Here is an 18,366-nt window from a genome sequence, read left to right on the forward strand (position 1 = left end):
TAAAATTATATACATAAGGGATTGTTGACCAAATTTCTTTTATGACACAAATATGGTTTTGATAGATAAACCACAGAGAACAAAAACAGAAAAAGAAAACTAGAGACCAATGTCTTTAATGAATATTGATGCAAAATTTTTAAATAAACTATTAGCAAGGAGATTACAACAATATATCACAAAGATCATATACTATGACTGGATAAGATTTATACCAGGAATTCAGGGATGATTCAATATTATGAAAACTATCAGTATAATTGAACATATCAGTAACAAAAACAACAAAAGTCATATGATTATGTCAATAGATGAAGAAAAATTCTCTGACGAATACAACACCCATTCTAATTAAAAACACTAGGAAGCATAGGAGTCAATGGAGCCTTTCTTAAAATAATAAGTATTATCTACCTAAAACAAAGAACAAACATTATCTGTAATGGGGATAAACTTGAAGTCTTCACAATAAGATCAATAATGAAGCAAGGATGTCAATTATCACCTCTGTTATTCAAGATTATACAAAATGCTAATTATAGCAATAATACAAGAAAAAATGAAGGAATAAAAATAGGCAATGAGGAAACAAAATTATCACTGTTTGCAGAGGATATGATGGTATACTTAGAGAACACTAGAGAATCAACTAAAATACTAGTTGAAATAATTAACAACTTCAGCAAGTTGCAGAATATAAAATAAATCTCCATAAATCAACATTTCTACATTTCTATATATTGTCAATATTTCTATATATTGTCAACAAAGTTGAGTAGCAAGAGATGGAAAGAGAAATTTCATATAAAACACTGTAGGTAATATAAATACTTTGGAGTCTATCTGCCAAGACATAACCAGGAAATACATGAATATAAAATAATTTCATGCAAATAAAGTCAAATCTAAACAATTGGGAAAATATCAATTGCTCCTGGGTAGGCTGAGCCAATATAATAAAAATGACAATTTTACTAGTTAATTTATTTATTTGTTGCCACACCAATAAAACTACCAAAGAATTATTTTATAGAGCTAAAAAAATACCAAGGAAGTTTGTATGGAAGACCAAAAGGTCAAGAATATCAAGGAATCAATTTTTAAAATGTTGAGGAAGATGGCCTAGCAGTTACGGAGTTCAAATGCTATTAAAAAGCAGTAATCATAAAAACAATCTAGTAATGTCTGGAAATAGAGTGTTAGATCAGTGGAATAGATTAGGTACACAATACATGGTAGTAAATGATCATAGTAATCTAGTGTTGATAAACCAAAAGATCTAAGCTTTTGGGCTGAGAACTCAAAATTTGACAAACATTGCTGGGAAAAGTAGACATAAACCACCGTCTCACACTGTATACCAAGACAAGGTTAAAATGGACAAAGATTTTGACATAAATATTGATATCATGAATAACTTAGGGGAGAACAGACATATGTACCTGTCAGATCAATGAAAAAGGGAAGAGTTTATGACCAAAGGAGAAATAGAAAGAATTGTGGGAAATAAATAATTTTGATTATACAGAATTACAAATATTTTTGAACAAATGTAATGCTGCCAAATTAAGAAGGAAAACATTTTTACAAGTTTCTCTGATAAAGACCTCATTTCTCAAATTTATAGGAGACTGAGTCAAATTTATAAAAAATAAGATCCATTCACCATTTGATAAATGATCAAAGAATGCGAACAGTTTTTTGAAGAAGAAAGTGAAGCAGTCAATTGTCACCTGAAAAAAAATAGTTTAAGTCACTACTGGCTAGAGAAATGCAAATTCAGACGGTTGTAAGATACCACCTCACACCTATCAGATTGGCTGATGCGACAGAAAAGGAAAATAACAAATGCTGGGGGGGATGTGAAAAATTTGGAACATTAATATACTGTTGGTAGAGTTGTAAGTTGATCCAATCATTCTGGAGAGCAAATTGTAACTACCAAAGGGTTATAAAACTTTGCATGACCTTTGACCCAGCAATACTACTACTACCTCTGGATCTCAAAGACATCAAATAAAAGAGGGAAAAACCTGTTTCTACAAAAATACTTTAGTAGCTCTTTTTTGTGGCAGCAAAGAATTGGAAATCAAGGATATTCCTATCAATTAGGGAATAACTGAACAAGTTGTGGTATATAATTGTGATGGAATATTATTATACCAGAAGAAATGATGAGCAGTATGGTTTCAGAAAAACCTGTGAAGATTTATATGAACTCATGGAAAGTGAAGTGAATAGAACAGTAGAAATTGTACATACCAATAGCAATATTGTAAGATGATGAGCTGTGGAAGACTTAGCTACTCTGATCAAAGCAGTGACCCGAGACAATTCCAAAAAATCCATTATGAAGAGATCTATCCACACCCCACTACCCCCCCCCCCCCAGGGAGAGAACAGATAAAGTCTGAATGTACATTGAGGCATACTTTTTTATTTTGTTTGTGTTTTCTTTTGCAAGATGACTAATATGGAAATATGTTTTGTATGACTTCATATGTATAATAGATACCATAATGGTTTGCTTTCTTTGGGGGGCAGGCAGGGCAGAAGGGAGGGAAAGAATTTAGAACTCAAAATTTTTAAAAATGTGAAAAATTTTACATGTAATTTGGAAATATTTAATGAAATGAAAAATAATCTAACCCCACCCCACCCCTATTTGATTCATCCATCCCTACTATCATCTTCTATCTCTTCTCCCTTTTGTGACTAAACTTAAGACTACCACATACACCCAATGCCTCCACTTCCTTTCTTCTCACTCTTTTCCTAACTCTGTAGTATCGCTTCCAATCTCATCATTTAACTGAAGCTGCTATCTCTGAAATTACCAAAGAATTCTTAATTTCTAAATCCAATAGTCTTTTTTGAGTCCTCATCTGTCTTGACCTGTCTGTACCTTTTGATGATGTTGACCATTCTTTTCTCCTTAATTCTCTCTTCTGTCTAGGTTTATATTATAGTGCTCTCTCCTTTTTCTCCTTCTACCTGTATGACTGCTCCTTCCCATTCACCTTTGCTGGATCTTCATCCAGGTCCTTGCTATTAATCATGAATTTCCCCCAAGGTTCTGTCCTAGACTGTCTTCTGTTTTTCCTCTATATTTATTTCATTTGGTGATCTCATTAACTCCCACAGCTTAAACTATGATCTTTACACAATTGATTCTCAAATATATTTATCTAGTCCTAGTCTCTCTCCTGGCCTTCAGTTTTGCATCTCCAACCTTCTATTGGACATCTCAAAGTGAATGTCAAATAGAAATCTCTAACTCAAATTGTCAAAACTGAACTCATTATCTTTCCTCCCAAGCCCTTCCCTCTTTCTACTTTCCTTATTACTGTTGAGGCTACCACAACCCTCCTAGTCACTTGTGTTCATAACCTAGTTTTCATTCTTTATTCCTCATTTTCTTTCATCCCCACAACCAATCAGTTTCTAAGTCCTGTCATTTCTACCTTCAATACATCTCTAGTGAATGTCACCTTCTGACACTACCACCACCCTGATGCAGTCCCTCATCACCTCACCCCTGGACTCCAAACACTAGCCTGATGGTTTGTCTCCTTGCCTCAAGTCTCTCCCTACCCCAGGCTGTCCTTCATTCACTTGTCAAATGGATCTTCCTAAAATGCCAGTCTGACCATGTCATTCTCCTATTCAATAAACTCTATTGCCTTCCTGTTACCTCCATGTTCAAATATACAACCCCCTTTTTGGCATTCAGAGCTCTTCATAACTTGACCCCTTTTACCTTTTGAATTTTCTTACCCACTACACTGCCTTCTATAATATATATCTGGATATTATCTACCATTGATCTCTATCATCTTTCTAGCTATCATCTATCTTGTTTGCATATAGTTGTTTGCATGCTGTTTCCTGCATTAGACTGTGATCTCTTTGAAGGCCGGGACTGTCTTTTGCTTCTTTTGTTTCCCCAGCACTTAGCACAGTGCTTGGAAAGTAATAAGTGCTACTAAATGCTTATGGACTGACCTAACTACTTCAACTTTCCAGAATTGTTCTACTAAATGTATGTGCATTGTAGTTTGCATTGGAGAAGTGTTCTACGCTGACGATATTGAATTTTTGTCTTAATACTAACATAAGTATTTATTTTGTTGCAAAGTATCACTGCATAAAAGAAAGCTGAGCCAGGTGAATCATAATAAATTTTTGCTTGCTTCAACAGCTGCTTTAAGGAGATTAGCATAGCACTGGGCACCCCTGTAGTTATATCCATCCATAGATACTAATTAACAAAATTCCTGAAGAAGAGATCATTTTTTGTATTCTATCTACATCGAACAAATAAACATTTTATAAACATTTTTTTCCTATTGGCAGAACATCTATTTTTTTAATGCTCAGAGCCCAAGCAAACATGATTATGCTTTGCTCCACTGGGTAAACCTGGCCTTTTTCACTAATGCTTGGAAATTCCTTTTCTGCTGTCCTTATAAGATTTGAGCCAAGTAAGGAGCAGCACTGCAGAGAACTTGCTCCAAACCTTGTCTTATATGAATGTCACTGACTGCCTAGAAAAGGCCAACACTGTTCTTGAAAGACTCAGTATGCACAAGCTAAATACCCAGGTCCAAGGTCTTTTCTAGCTTGCTCAATTGTAGAGGAATCTCTGGGGGAATGTGGTGGCAGCTCAATTTCTTCGAGTCTTAAATAACAATTAAAAATGCATCCTAGAATAAATGGTCAGTAGTATATATTATAAAGTTTCTTTAAAAAAGTCCTCCTACCAGATGATCTGGAGGAAATTTTTAATAAGTTATTAAACATATACTGTATCTGAGAGAGTATGCTAAGCACCCTACTGGGTAAGAGGCCAGGGATAGAAAGACAAAATTGAAATAGATCCTCCCTCAAAAAGCCTATAATCTAGTGATGGAATATAACATAAAACCCCACAAAATATAAAGAAACAATGAAAATTATTCTTTAGCCTATGTCCTCACAACTTTATAACTTTTAACAATAGTATATTACAATCAGTGTGATAATGTAGTAAAAAGAGAGATGCCCTTGAGTCAAGAGTTCTAGGTTCAAAGATCATGGGTATTCAAGCTAGTCATGGTGGTATATATCTGTTATTCCAGCTACCAAGGAAGCTGAGGTTGGTTGATCTTGAGCTCAGGAGTTCTGAGTTGCAGTGCACTGTGTAGACCAGGTGTCTGCAATAGTTAGGCATCATTATGGTTAGCTTACAGGAATAACAGGCTACCAGAGTGCTAAAGGAAGGGTACAAAAAAACCCAGGTTATGAACAGAGCAGGTCAAAGTTCCTACAATGATAAGTAATAGGATTGGGTCTGTGAGGACATCTGGCATTTACAGGGTGAGTGAATTTGGGGAGACACAGATTTTTTTTAAACAAAAAGAAAGAAGGAAGAAAGGGAATATAGAAGGAAATAAAGAAGGAAAAAATGAAGGAAGGGGAGGACAGAGAGAGAAGGAGAAACAGAGAGGAGAGAGACAGAGAAAGGAGAAAAGAGATGGGAAGGGAAGGGGAGGGGAGGGAGAGAAGAGGCGAAAGGGAAGGGGAAGGGGAGAGGAAAGAGAAAGAAACAGCACAGACACAGATTCAGAGAGAGACAGAAACAAAGAGACAGAGAGAGAGATTCAACTTATTTGCTTGGTCCCAAGGGGTAGAACTAGGAAAAATAGATAAGAGTTGCAAAGAACATTTAGGATGATAATAAGGAAAATCTAATTTATATTTAAATTAATCTAGATTCAATGTATAGTTCTCCCTCCCTGAAGGTATTCAAACAAAATTGGATGGTCACCTGTCAGACTTTTGTAGGTTAGTATAGATGAACTCTGGGTTACCTTTTAGATCTAGAGTTCTCTGTTTTTATGCAATCTCAGTTCTAACAGTTACTAGCTGTGTGACCATGGGCCAGTCACTTAAATTATCTGAGCCTTAAATTTTTCATCTATATAATGGGAAAGATAATTTTTATATTATGTAGCTATTGTGTTTGGGGGCTGGAGAGAAGTGCATCATAAAGCTAAAGCACTGAATTGAAATGTGTTATTATTCTTGCTATCATAAAACAAAGAATCACTTCACTTTGAATTATGATAATTCTTCAGAATCTTCCTAAGACAACAAATTGTCTTAAGAAGAAGATTTGATCCAGCAATACCACTTCTAGGGTTGTATCCCAAAGAAATCACACAAGAGGGAAAGGGACCCATATGCACAAAAATATTTATAGCGGCTCTTTTCGTGGTAGCCAAGAATTGGAAATTAAAGGGATGCCCATCAATTGGGGAATGGCTGAACAAGCTGTGGTATATGAAGGTAATGGAATACTATTGTGCCATAAGAAATGGGGATGATACGGATTTCGTAACAACCTGGAAAAACCTACATGACATAATGCCGAGTGAGCAAAGCAGAGCCAGGAGAACATTGTACACAACCACAGATATATGGATTCCGTAAGGACCGACCCTGACAGACTTCGCTCTTCTTGGCAACACAAGGTGCAAGGACAACTCCAAGGGACTCACGATGGAGAATGCTATCTACGTCCAGAGAAAGAACTGTGAAGTTTGAATGCAGATTGAGGCATACTACATGCTCGCCTTTTTTTCTGCTCTTTTGTTTTTGTTTTTGGGGGTTTTTTTCGGTTCTGTTTCTTCTTTCTCATGATTCATTCCATTGGTCATAATACTTCTCCACAACTAGTGTATAAATTAATTCAATGCGAAGTTATACGTGGTAGTTATGAGATTCCATGCCATCTTGGGGAGGGAGAGGGGAGGGAGGGAAGAAAATCTGGAACTCAAAATTATGTAGAACCTTGTGTTGTAAACTAAAGATAAAAAATAAAATAAAATTTAGAGGGCACCAATGGTAAAAAAAAAAAAAGAAGAAGAAGATTCTGAAGATTACTTAGCAAGATAAGGTACCAGATAATGAAGACCTCTCTCCAGCTGAACTGCCAAGCATTTAATCTTTGTTGTAGACAGTGCAACTCCAGTGGTCTGGCCACATAGCCCAAGTTATCCAAAAGACTATTTTACAAAGAACCTGCACAAGGCAAGCTCTCACACAGATGTCAAAAAAGTGGTGCAAGGACATGGTCAAGATCTCTCTGAAAAACTTTAGTATTGATTTAATATAGATTGATTTTGAGATATGGGAAACACTGGCACAGGACTGCCCAGCATGGCATGCCCACATCAAAGAAGATGCTGTGCTTTATAAGCAAAGAAGAACCACGGTAGCACAAAGGAAACATCAGCTGTGCATATCCAAAGACATCTCTATCCCAAATGTTCTAACAGACTAACCTGTGGTAGAGCCTTCAGAGCTAGTATTGGACTGATCAGCCACAGCCAATCATGCTGTACCCTGACCCTGACATCGTGATGTCATGATGTCGTCTTTGAAAACAAAGGATGAATAACAACTCTGATGATTACATTATATCCACCATATGTTTTGAATTATACAAGATAGCAAAAATAACAAATGAATAACAGCAATCATAAGATTAAGGAGGAATATACTCAGAAGTATATGCTTCCTACCATCAACATATCCTATATTACATGAATGTGATAGGACAATTCATATCATTGCCTCTGTAACATCTAAAACATAGGTGACTATCTGAGTTTGTGTATAACTCATTTAGTTTTATTCATTTTCAGTCTTCAGAGATGTTTCATGTATAATATATGTATATGTATATATTTATGTGTATTTCCTCTAGAAGTATAATATGTATGTATGTATATTTATGTATATTTCCTCTAGAGATAGGAAATCATTTTAATTAACATGGGGTTAATTAATCTACCAGTTAAAATGAACTACATTATTCAGATTTGAATAGTGTATTAAATCAGAACATGAGAATGCCATTTATTAAATTATCTCTTTTCAATGCATTAATTGCTACCCCCAAGGTATAACCTAGAAGAGTCTGTTAACTCAGTAAAGGAGCTCTTTATAACTTTCACATTAATCAATCTATCAAATATCCATGTTGTAGACAGAGAGCAAGTATTTTCTCCAATTCACAGCTAAAGAAACTGAGGCATGTTTAATACTTTTTAACATTTATTAAATAACTAATATGTGAAAGACACTGAGAACTGGAGTTACCAGGGTACAAAGTAAATATTCTACACTTTCAAGAAGATTGGATTCTAACAGGTTGTTACTATAGTGGCAGAATGAAGTAAACTACCATTTATTGGTAGTTTAATTGGTGTTCTGGTTCATGTACTGTTCTGGTTGGTGGAGAATTGCCTAATTGTGTTTCCACACCAATTCTGCTTTTTAAGGCATTCTTCTCCTCATGGGCTTTTTGGACTTCTTTTACCATTTGACCTAGTCTGTTTTCTAAGGTATTATTTTCTTCAGTAATTTTTGAGTTTCTTTTACCAAATTGTTGACTTATTTTTCATGATTTTCTTGCATCACTGTCATTTCTCTTCCCAATTTTTCGTCTCCCTCTCTTACTTGATTTTCAGAATCCTTTTTGAGCTCTCCCATGTCCCAAGACCAATTCATTTTTTTATCTTGGAGGCTTTAGGTGTAGAAGTTTTGACTTTGTTTTCTTCTGAATATATGTTTTGATCTTCCTTGTCGTCTTAATAACTTGCTATAGTCAGAGGTTTCCCCACCCCCTATGGGGTGCTCATTTTCCCAGCTTATTACTTTACCTTTAACTGTTTGTTAAAGTAGGGATCTGTTTTTATTGTGGAAGCCACATCGTCCCAAGCCTCAGGGGGTTTGTGCAGCTGTTTGCAGAGATGCTTCTAGGGACCTGCAAGTTTTCAGTTCTTCCAAGGTAGTATGATCTGAGGAGAGGTGTTTACTACTCTCCTGGCTTGTGCTGTCATCTATAAGTGACCACAAGCACTCTTTTCTGCCCTGAACCTGTGATGAGGGTTCCTCTTCAGCCATGGCCACAAGTTCTGCTATGCTAGTGCTCCTCCTCACCCTAGGACTGCCACCCAGGACTGAGACCCAGATCCAAGTATGGACAAAGTAATAGAGTCCTTCTTCAGTGCTAGCAAAGAGTCCCCTGCAATCTCCTTCAGACTAGTTATTCAACCCCTTTACCATATGTGGGCTGAGAGCTCCAGAAGCAGCCGTTCCCACCACCAATGCTATTGCCACTACTGCTGCTGCTGCTGCTGCTAATGATGATGATGATGATGGTAATGATTCAGTCACTCCCAAGGCCTGCCCCTGCTTTGCTGGGATTGGGGCTGTGCTGGCAAGGCACACTCTCACCTGGGTGAGATAGACCTTTCCTGCTGACTTTCTAGGTTGGCCTTGGTGTCTGTGCACTGAAAGGTCTGGAAATTTCCACTGTTGCCAATGATTTAGTTGACCAGAGGCCTACTCTGGGTTTGCTAGGGCCAGGTCTGTGTGGCCTGTGCTGGATTCTGCTTCTCTCTCACCCTAATGCAGCAGATTATTCCTGCCAACCTTCCAAGTTGTCTGGGGCTGGAAATTTCCTTCACTCAATCTTTTTCTGTGTTCTCTTGCTCTAGAATTTGTTTAGAGTCATATTTAAAGGTATTTCGAAGGGTTTAGGAGGGAGCTTAGAAGAGTCCCTGCCTTTATTCTGCCATCTTGGCTCAACCCCTTTAGCATTCATTTTCTAACCTTTTTTAATTAATTTTATTTTTAATTTGTGGAATAAAACAAGCATTTCCATAAAAAATATGATTGAATATGAAACTGCAAATTTCCTATATATGTGTGTATATATATATGTGTGTGTGTGTATACACACATCCATATATATATATATATATATATATATAACTTGCTGTACTTTTTTAAAGTGCCTATTATGTACAAGGGACTGTTCTAAGTGCTGGAGATATAAGGAAAGGCAAAAAACAATTTTCACTCTCAAGGAGCTAATAGTCTATTGAGAGAGACAACATACAAATAACTATCTACAAATAAAATGTATGCAGAGCAAATTGAGGACAGACTTAGATAGAAGACACTAAAATTAAGGAGGACTGAAAAAGACTTTCTGCACATGATGGCAATTTAGGTGAGACTTGAAAGAAGTTAGGAGAGAGGGATGAAGAGGACCTAAGAGTAGCTAATATGCTCTAACGGAAGCAATTTCCCCTCCAGATATTCCCTACATGACGAAATCTCAGGTTCACAGCAAAACAAAAACCAACAACACCAAAATTAAAAACAAACAAAGAGTTCCTTCTTTATCAATTTGTCCTCTTTTACTGATAAATGAATGATAGAAAAAAATCGCAACTTCAGTTTTCCATTTCGAATCAACAGTTGCATATCTTTAGATTTTGTAGACAGAATGAGGTTGTTCAGTGCACAGAAGCTGCTTTCTTTGGTAGAGCTACTGTATGGGAATATACACAGCTGTCTAAATACCCAGAAGCTGTCTGGAAGCCCTGGGTGTTACACATTTTTCATTCACATAAAAGATGGAGGCATTCAAAGATGCGACAAAAAATGGGGCAACACCACCTGGAAGGTTTAAGGTCTATAAACTTAACAATGAATTATTCATCCCTGTATGTTCTTAAGTTCTTCCTTCTGTGCTAGACATAATGATGGTAATCTTCATTCTATGCCACTGTTTGAAATACCATATGTGAAAGGATGTGGCACAGTAGAAAGAATGGAGATTGCTCTGACACAGGGTTAACACCTCAGTATTACATGATCCATGAAACTGGAAAAATGATAGCTTATGTTGAGAACAGGCACTATATATGTTTTCACAAAAGAAGTAGTCATTTTAACATTTTTAGGTCAAAAATTGGTTCATGGAGTTTCAAAAGGTTGATCATACAGTTTTTAAAGCATTCATACTATTTCTATGAAAAAAGTACATAATATATGCATGATCGCATCCCAAACAGTCACATGAATAATTCTTTTCTCTGGATTATGCACACCAAAAAGTTGGGACTGTTAGGAACTCATAATTTATACTTTAAATCATAAGGTTGTTTTTTGAAATATATTAGTTGTTCCAAATCCAGTCTCAAATTGAAAAACAAAAACCCAAAACTCTGGTTTAGATCGAAGGACTTGCGATTGGAAGGGACCTAAGACATCATTTCATCTAACTCACTATTCTAGATTAAAGATGAGTACTATGGAGGGAAAATTACTTCCCCAAGGTCACAAGGCTAGTAAATATCTGAAGAAGTATTTGAACACAGGTCAGATGATTTTGCATCCAACTCTCTTTCTCTCACTTGTGTGCGCCTAGGGATGTGAGTGTTCATACACACAAACAGAAGAGGAATTTTCATCACTGTGACTCTGTAGGTTGTATGGATGTGTTATAGTATACTAATGCTGAAGTTCGGGCTTCTCTGCATTTTTCTGATGTGAATCTGGATACAGGAATCGACTTGGGACAGGGAAAGACAGATACAACTGTGGTTGCTCAAAGTTTATATATTTCTCCTTAGCACATTACCTACAATTACTATAACCACAGCAGTGATGATATATTACATTTATATAGAATTTTATGATACATAAATTGCTATTTATATACCTCACTTAATTCATGACTCACAAGAACCCTTTGCCATCTTTACAGATGATAAAACTAAATTTCAGAGAAGTTCTGAGGCCACATAGTTAATAACTGGCCCAAGAAGGACTTGATTTCATATCTTTGAACTCCAAATTTAGTTTCCTGAACACCATAACATCTCATCTCTTATATTCCAAGATCACCTGCCCAAACAGTTTGGGGTTTCTGAAGACAATAGTAATATTTACAAGAATGCTTCTGGAGCATCATTTACAGAATACTGGCTTAGCAGCCACTGTCATCTCACAAAGGACAGGTAAATCACCTCTTTAAGGAAGGCAGTGACAAATATATTACAGGAAAACACTCATTCAAGTATTTTTATAGGAAATGAGCCCTTTTAGTGAAATTTACCTTCAATATCGTCCCAAATAACATACATATAGATCCCAAACAACCTCGTAAATCATGGGAAACCATTGAGAATAAGAGCAACAAGATACATTTATGTGTCACTGTCTGGTTTTAAAAGCCTTCCGCTATTTCTCATCATTACAGCACTGCTAAGGTCCTCTAGTCCAACCTGTGTATCTGAGTGAGACTTTCCTCCACAGTATCCTCAACCAGACTCTAGCAGTGCAGTCTCTGACAACCTTTGATGATGAATTTTTGGATAAGAAAAAACGACTCCCAAAAGGAACTGCTCATATAAAAATTCTTATTAATTTTCATACTCTAATTCTTATGGCATGAAAGAATTCTCTGAAATAAAATATCTGTGATTAATTTCTACTAAATTGCAGCTTAATGTGGTGTCATCTATAAAAGGCTGGGTTTAGAATCAGAAAGAACTGGGTTCAAATCCAGCCTCTGACTTGTACTAGCTATGTAAGTCATTTAACATTTGTGACTTACAGTTTCCTCATATATAAAGTGAATGGGCTGGACTTAAATACTTGCTAGGCCCCTCCTAGTTCTAACTCTATGACCCTCTGATTAAGGAAAAACTTGATTAACTAGAGTTAATTATTTAAGAATCTACCACCTCAACACCAGCTTGAATAGACTATTTTGTCTGGGGGCTAAGAATATCTCCTTGACATAAGACTGAGGTAAAACTTGACAACAGTCTCCAGTACTTTGAGAAATAGGGGGTAAATCCATTCTTTTTCCGTGAGATGTGAGGGGGATACCTAAAAATAATTGGTGAAGTTGCATAAAGACAATTCATTCTTGATATTGGGAAAATCTTCTGAACCCATAAAGATATCCAAAAATAGACTGGACATCCATGGGTGGCAGTGGGCTCTCTGCTGCTAAAATATTTTTAAAAGTCCTTGGAGGATCTGTTGTTCGAGAATGTAAAAGGTATCCTTGATTGGATATGGGTTGGATAAAATTACCTCTGGTATCATTCCCAGCTCTGAAATTCTACGGTTCTGTGATTCCTCGAGAGTTTACTGTCCCAGAGGGTTCCAATGATGCTCATTGCTTGCCCTCCCATACCGTGCAATCCAGGCCATGTCACACACGACACTCCTGCTCCTATTTCCATACCCTTGCACTGACAGTGCAAGGGAACAGAGCATTGGACCTGGAGTCAGGAAGACCTGAGTTCAAATCCAGTCTCAGATATTTTCCAGCTATGTGACCCTGGACAAGTCACTTAACCTATGTTTCCCTCAGTTTCTTCAATTGTAAAACAGAGATAATAATAGCACCTACCTCTCAGGGCTGATGTGAGGATCAAATGAGATAATATTAATAAGAAGCACTTATCACAGTGCCTGAAATCCTCCCCCACTTTGCTCCTTGCTACCACCACTAGTTGTTCCCCAACCTGGAATTTCATTTTCCTTCCTAATACCCCTCTTCATAGCATCTGTTTCTTCCTTTACGACTGAGGTCAGGCACCATCTTTTATATGAAGAATTTTCTGATGCACACTATTACTAGTGCTCTCACTCTTAAACTGCCTTGTATTGAGCTAATTTGTATATATTTATATTTATTCACTTAACAATTATACCATATGTATTTATATATTCATTTGTTGTCTACCCTAATTAGATGTTGTTTTAGTCTTTGTACTTAAATACCCAGCCCATAGCACAGTGCCTGGCACCTAATAGGCTTTTAATGAATATTTACTTATTGGTCAGTATTGTCATTAACCAGTGTTTTCTCTCTTCCCCATCTTCCTATTCCTCCTCCCTTTACTATTCCAGAGTGACTATTCGAGTGACACAGAGAGTGAGGACAACTTTCTGATGATGCCGCCACGGGATCATCTGGGGCTCAGTGTTTTCTCCATGCTCTGCTGCTTCTGGCCTTTGGGAATTGCTGCCTTTTATTTGTCCCATGAGGTAATGTAAAAACATAATCATGATATGTGTCTCAGTTCTTTTAACTCAATGCACACATTTGATGAAGTTTTTACCAACCTGAAGTGACCTCACTCAACTTGTGTTAGAGGGAAAGAGAGATATGCATTTGCCAGAGGAAAAATCTGGAGAACAGGGCAAAGCAGGTAAGCCTATGGTAGATGAAGAGTGTGCCTAGGGAATGATGCTTGAGTTACCATTGAGACACCTCAGTACCTCATCAACTGTAAAAGTCTTCTTTCTTCACTGTCTTATCATTACTCTTTAGAAATATTTCTATGAAAAGGAAGGCTCGATAAATTTTAAAAAATATATAACAGTATAATAATGATCATAATAATTTCATTTATTTAGCACTTTGAGTTTTGCAAAATACTCTATACATGCTATCTAACTTGATCTCATAACAATGCTCTAAAATAAATGCAAATATTATTCCCCTTTTATAGATGAGTAAACTGGGGTTGAGGGGGAGTTGTGACTTTCCCAGAGTGACAATGATATTAAATGCTTGAAGCAAGATTTGAATTCAGTTCTTCCTGACTCCAATTCTAACACTCCATCTATTAGGTCACCTATCTGCACATAGCTCAGCAGTGAAAATAGTCATCCAGTTGCTCTTTCTGAATAGCTGCTCAGACCCACTAACATGTACCCAGCTGAGAAGGTAAGAGGTCCCCCATCAGGCAATGTACTACCGTACAAGAAAGTTGTAATAAAGAAGGCCAAGAGAAAATTGGTTCATTCAGGTTTTTAAAAAGGGAGAGGGGGTAGGAACTGGCCATGGTCAATAATCCCAGATGCATTGGTTATGGGAAGCTCAAGTCCTAATAGGGCAGGTAGGTGGCACAATGGGTCATAGGACTGGACCTGGAGGCAAGAAGACCTAATTTCAAATCTTACCTCTGATGCTTTATTAGCTATGTGAATCTGGACAAATCCCTTAACCTCTTTAAGTCTCAGTTTCTTCATCTGTAAAATACGGAAAATAACAGCACCTACCTCATAGGGTCCTTGTAAGTATCACATGCCTTAAAGTGCTATGGAAATGCTAACCATCATATAGTATGCCCTTCCCTGCCCCTAAAAGATAAAAGAATCACTTGAGGGTAATGACATTTCTATAAGCCAGTCCCTTTCTTTTTAATGAATAGTTAGTTTTGTGTGCTGCTTGTTAAGAAGAGATAGGTAGAGATCTCTCCCATTCCATATATCTCCTTTTTTCTTCCAGTTGTGCAGCGTGTCTCCATAGTAGTATGTCTCTTCTTGGTCATCTCAATTTTCTTTTCATATATTGGCACTTATAATGATCCAGGAGGCTTGTAGGAGAGAACACAAGAGGTGTTTAGCTAGCATTCTTCTTCTTGTAGTTACATGAAATTTCCTGGTTAAGTTGGCCCTCTTCTAAGGATTAATTTCTATGGCAAGAGTAGGGAGCGTTCTAACCTGACCTGAAGAGAAACTTTTCAGAGCAAAACAATAATATGTTCCACACAACCCATTAACCATCAATCTCCAGAGCTCAGCTTATGTTTTGTTTTTGGATTTTTTTTTCCAAGGAGGGAAGACAATGGTTAATGAGATACTTTAGGATTTGAGGAGCCTTGGTAATGGAAGTTGATTGGGAGAGACCAGGGAGTTGCTTTTTATTGCATATTCATGGCTCCATGTCCATTCCTGGAATCATCATTCCAGATTGTCTGTCCCTATCAATCTCATGTAGGTGTAGGAATGCTGAAAACTTTTCCTTGTGTGTTTTTAAGCACAGCTGACAGTAGCAAACAGGGAATCCAGAGCCTTGAACAAGCCTGGCTAGGACTCGCTATGGACTTCTTTCTGGCTAGGAAATTTGGAAGTTAGTATGACAAAGTAAAAACCCGAAAACTGATCAGAGAGTCACAGAATATTCTCACAAAAAATGCAAGGAAACACACCTGCTTATCCTTAGACTAGCAGCCGCATCCCCTCACTGCTTAAATTACATTTCAGAGCCCAGATTGGGTTACTGAGATCCTCCAAGGAAGAGTCTAATATGGCAGCATAAAAGGTGGTAAAAATGGGCTGATGAAGGATAACTTTGCAAGGATTTTGAATATTTTTAGATGCAAATAGCAGCATATTCAATGATGCAATGTAAATCAAACAGGAGTTATTTGATGGTCTGTAAACCAAATGTAATGCAAATGGAATTTCAAAGGACCAACGTTGAAATGTAGACCAAACAGAAGCTTCCAGAAAAGGCTTAGAAATGTTGTCAAATTTGTTTTTAGAGGTGATTCTTGTTCAGATATAGGTTAGACTTGAAAGTCATTGATGCCCTTTCTCTGCGTTTCTATGATTCTGCAGGTGTTTCTATAGAATTCATACTTTAACATGAATCATTCCTTTCTTACTTCTAGACTTTAGCCATGTTCCCTTAAGGTGTGTATAAAACAGTGTAAATGACAATTTAAATAGTATGGAGCCTTTAAACTAATAAAATCTATTATCACTCACTGAGTGAAAGAATAGTGTAAAAATTAGTGCCTTACTAGAGAGAAAAAATATTTACTGGTTTTATTTCATAAAGATCCTTGAGGTAGAAGGAAGATTATTGAGAATTTCTACTTGGTCTTTGCAAAGGTATCCCACAATCTTGAATTATTTCATTTTTATTGAAGAGTTCTTCAGTTCCTCTTTGAAGTAATAGATCAGAATGTGTGTGTGTGTGTGTGTGTGTGTGTGCGCGCGCGCGCGCGTGCTTGCATGTGTATGAGTTGCTTCTTTTATATGGTCATATCACATATCTACTCAAAAGCCTTCAGTGAAACCCTATTGCCTACTGAGTCAAATTGAAATCCCTTTGACTAACATTTCAAACAATTTATAATTTGATCCTACCCATCCTACCTTTCCAGCCTGATCTTATGTGATCTTCCTCCCATAAGTCAACACACAAAAAATATGCTGCCAAGGGGATACTATTTTTTTTTCTAGTTAGCACTTAAGTAGCTCTTTGGTATAACATTCATATTGGTATATGCTGTGTCTCTATCTTTGGAACATTCATGTTGTCCTTACCCAAAGATTATTACAAAAATGTGGGAAAGACTTATGATTTTGGAGTAATTAATTCCCAACATGGGGAACCTGACCAAGGCAAGTGGCTTGAGATACACTGATGATTAATGACTGGATTAATGTCATACAGAGATTATCAAAGGCAATGTGGGAACCCAACTCCTTCTGACTCTATCCCAGCACTCTTCACTATTCCAGGCTGGTTTTCATTATTTATAAGAAAATAAAGTCCAAGGTTATAATTCCTTTAAGAGTGCAGCTTTTTTATTTTGTTTGTCACAAAAGTTTTAATTTTAATGCGTAAATATTTAACTTTAAGTCTATTTCTTGAAGTTTACTACCTTAGACGTTTAGGTGGGCTTTAGCTTTGTCTAAATGTGTCATGCCCACAATACATGAACCTTAGAAAAATATTTTTTAAAAATAGGGCCATTAGAATTGTACAAATGACCTTTCAGTACCACTAATTATTTTGCAAACCATCATTTTCCATGGCACTGCATTAATGTCATCATGGTGTAACAGAAATGTGATGTGCATAAAAGTTTAGTCATTCTTGGAATTAATTTTCTCAAAGACATAAATCTTTGAACATAAAGAGTGATTTGTACATGAATATTCAGCTCATTTCCAAACACAGCAGCACATATGTTTATCTGGCTTATTCTTTTCACAATCTATAATGACTTTCGTGAATATGTTACGCCTGCAGTGTGAAGCAGTAAAGCATTTGCAGAGTTTCAGCCTAGCTGTTAGGCTGTGTTTATCCAGTTTCTGCCAATAATGAATGAATTGCAAAGACAGAGTCTCTGGGAATTGATTTGATAGGAAGGGAATCACATGGATAGCTTTGAACCTGGAATTGTGGAGTTCTGAGCTCAATTCTGGCCTCAGACACTTATTGACTGTGTGACCCTGGGAAAATAAATTAAGCTCTCTGTATCTCAGTTTCCCAAGCTGCAAAATGGAGGTAATTATACCATCTATTTTATATGCTTATTGTGAAGATAAAATGAGATACTTTTAAAACTCTTCACAAACCTTTAAACATTATATAAAGCTAGCAATTTTTATTATTATTATTTGTTTATTTTTGAGACTCATTAAAGTAATCTAAATTAATGCCTGCTTCTGTCTATCAAATGAAGATATTCTGAAGCCTGATATTTCCTTAAATGGAGTAATAGTAACTTGTCACTTATAAAATCCTCACTAATTGATTCAATTATCTTATTATCTGTCTCTTATTGCCTGAGTTGATGCTGGAAGTATTGTCTGGTTAGAGCAACTGAATTTATTCAGTTCTTCCATACGAAGCACATGAATGACTTTTTTTTAAATTTTTTGACATCTTGAATAGTATTTTTTCCC

General features: G+C 36.6%; 1 protein-coding gene across 1 annotated transcript in view; it reads left to right on the forward strand.

The window, feature by feature from the left end:
- SYNDIG1 (synapse differentiation inducing 1) overlaps window positions 1–18,366 on the forward strand; it is a 67,890-nt gene that overhangs the window by 46,777 nt on the left and 2,747 nt on the right. Inside the window, exon 3 of the mRNA XM_036749974.1 lies at window positions 13,780–13,917. Coding sequence (XP_036605869.1) covers window positions 13,780–13,917 — 138 coding nt within the window. The remainder of the gene's footprint in view (window positions 1–13,779; window positions 13,918–18,366) is intronic.

Source organism: Trichosurus vulpecula, chromosome 3, assembly GCF_011100635.1.
Source record: "Trichosurus vulpecula isolate mTriVul1 chromosome 3, mTriVul1.pri, whole genome shotgun sequence".
Taxonomy (NCBI): domain Eukaryota; kingdom Metazoa; phylum Chordata; class Mammalia; order Diprotodontia; family Phalangeridae; genus Trichosurus; species Trichosurus vulpecula.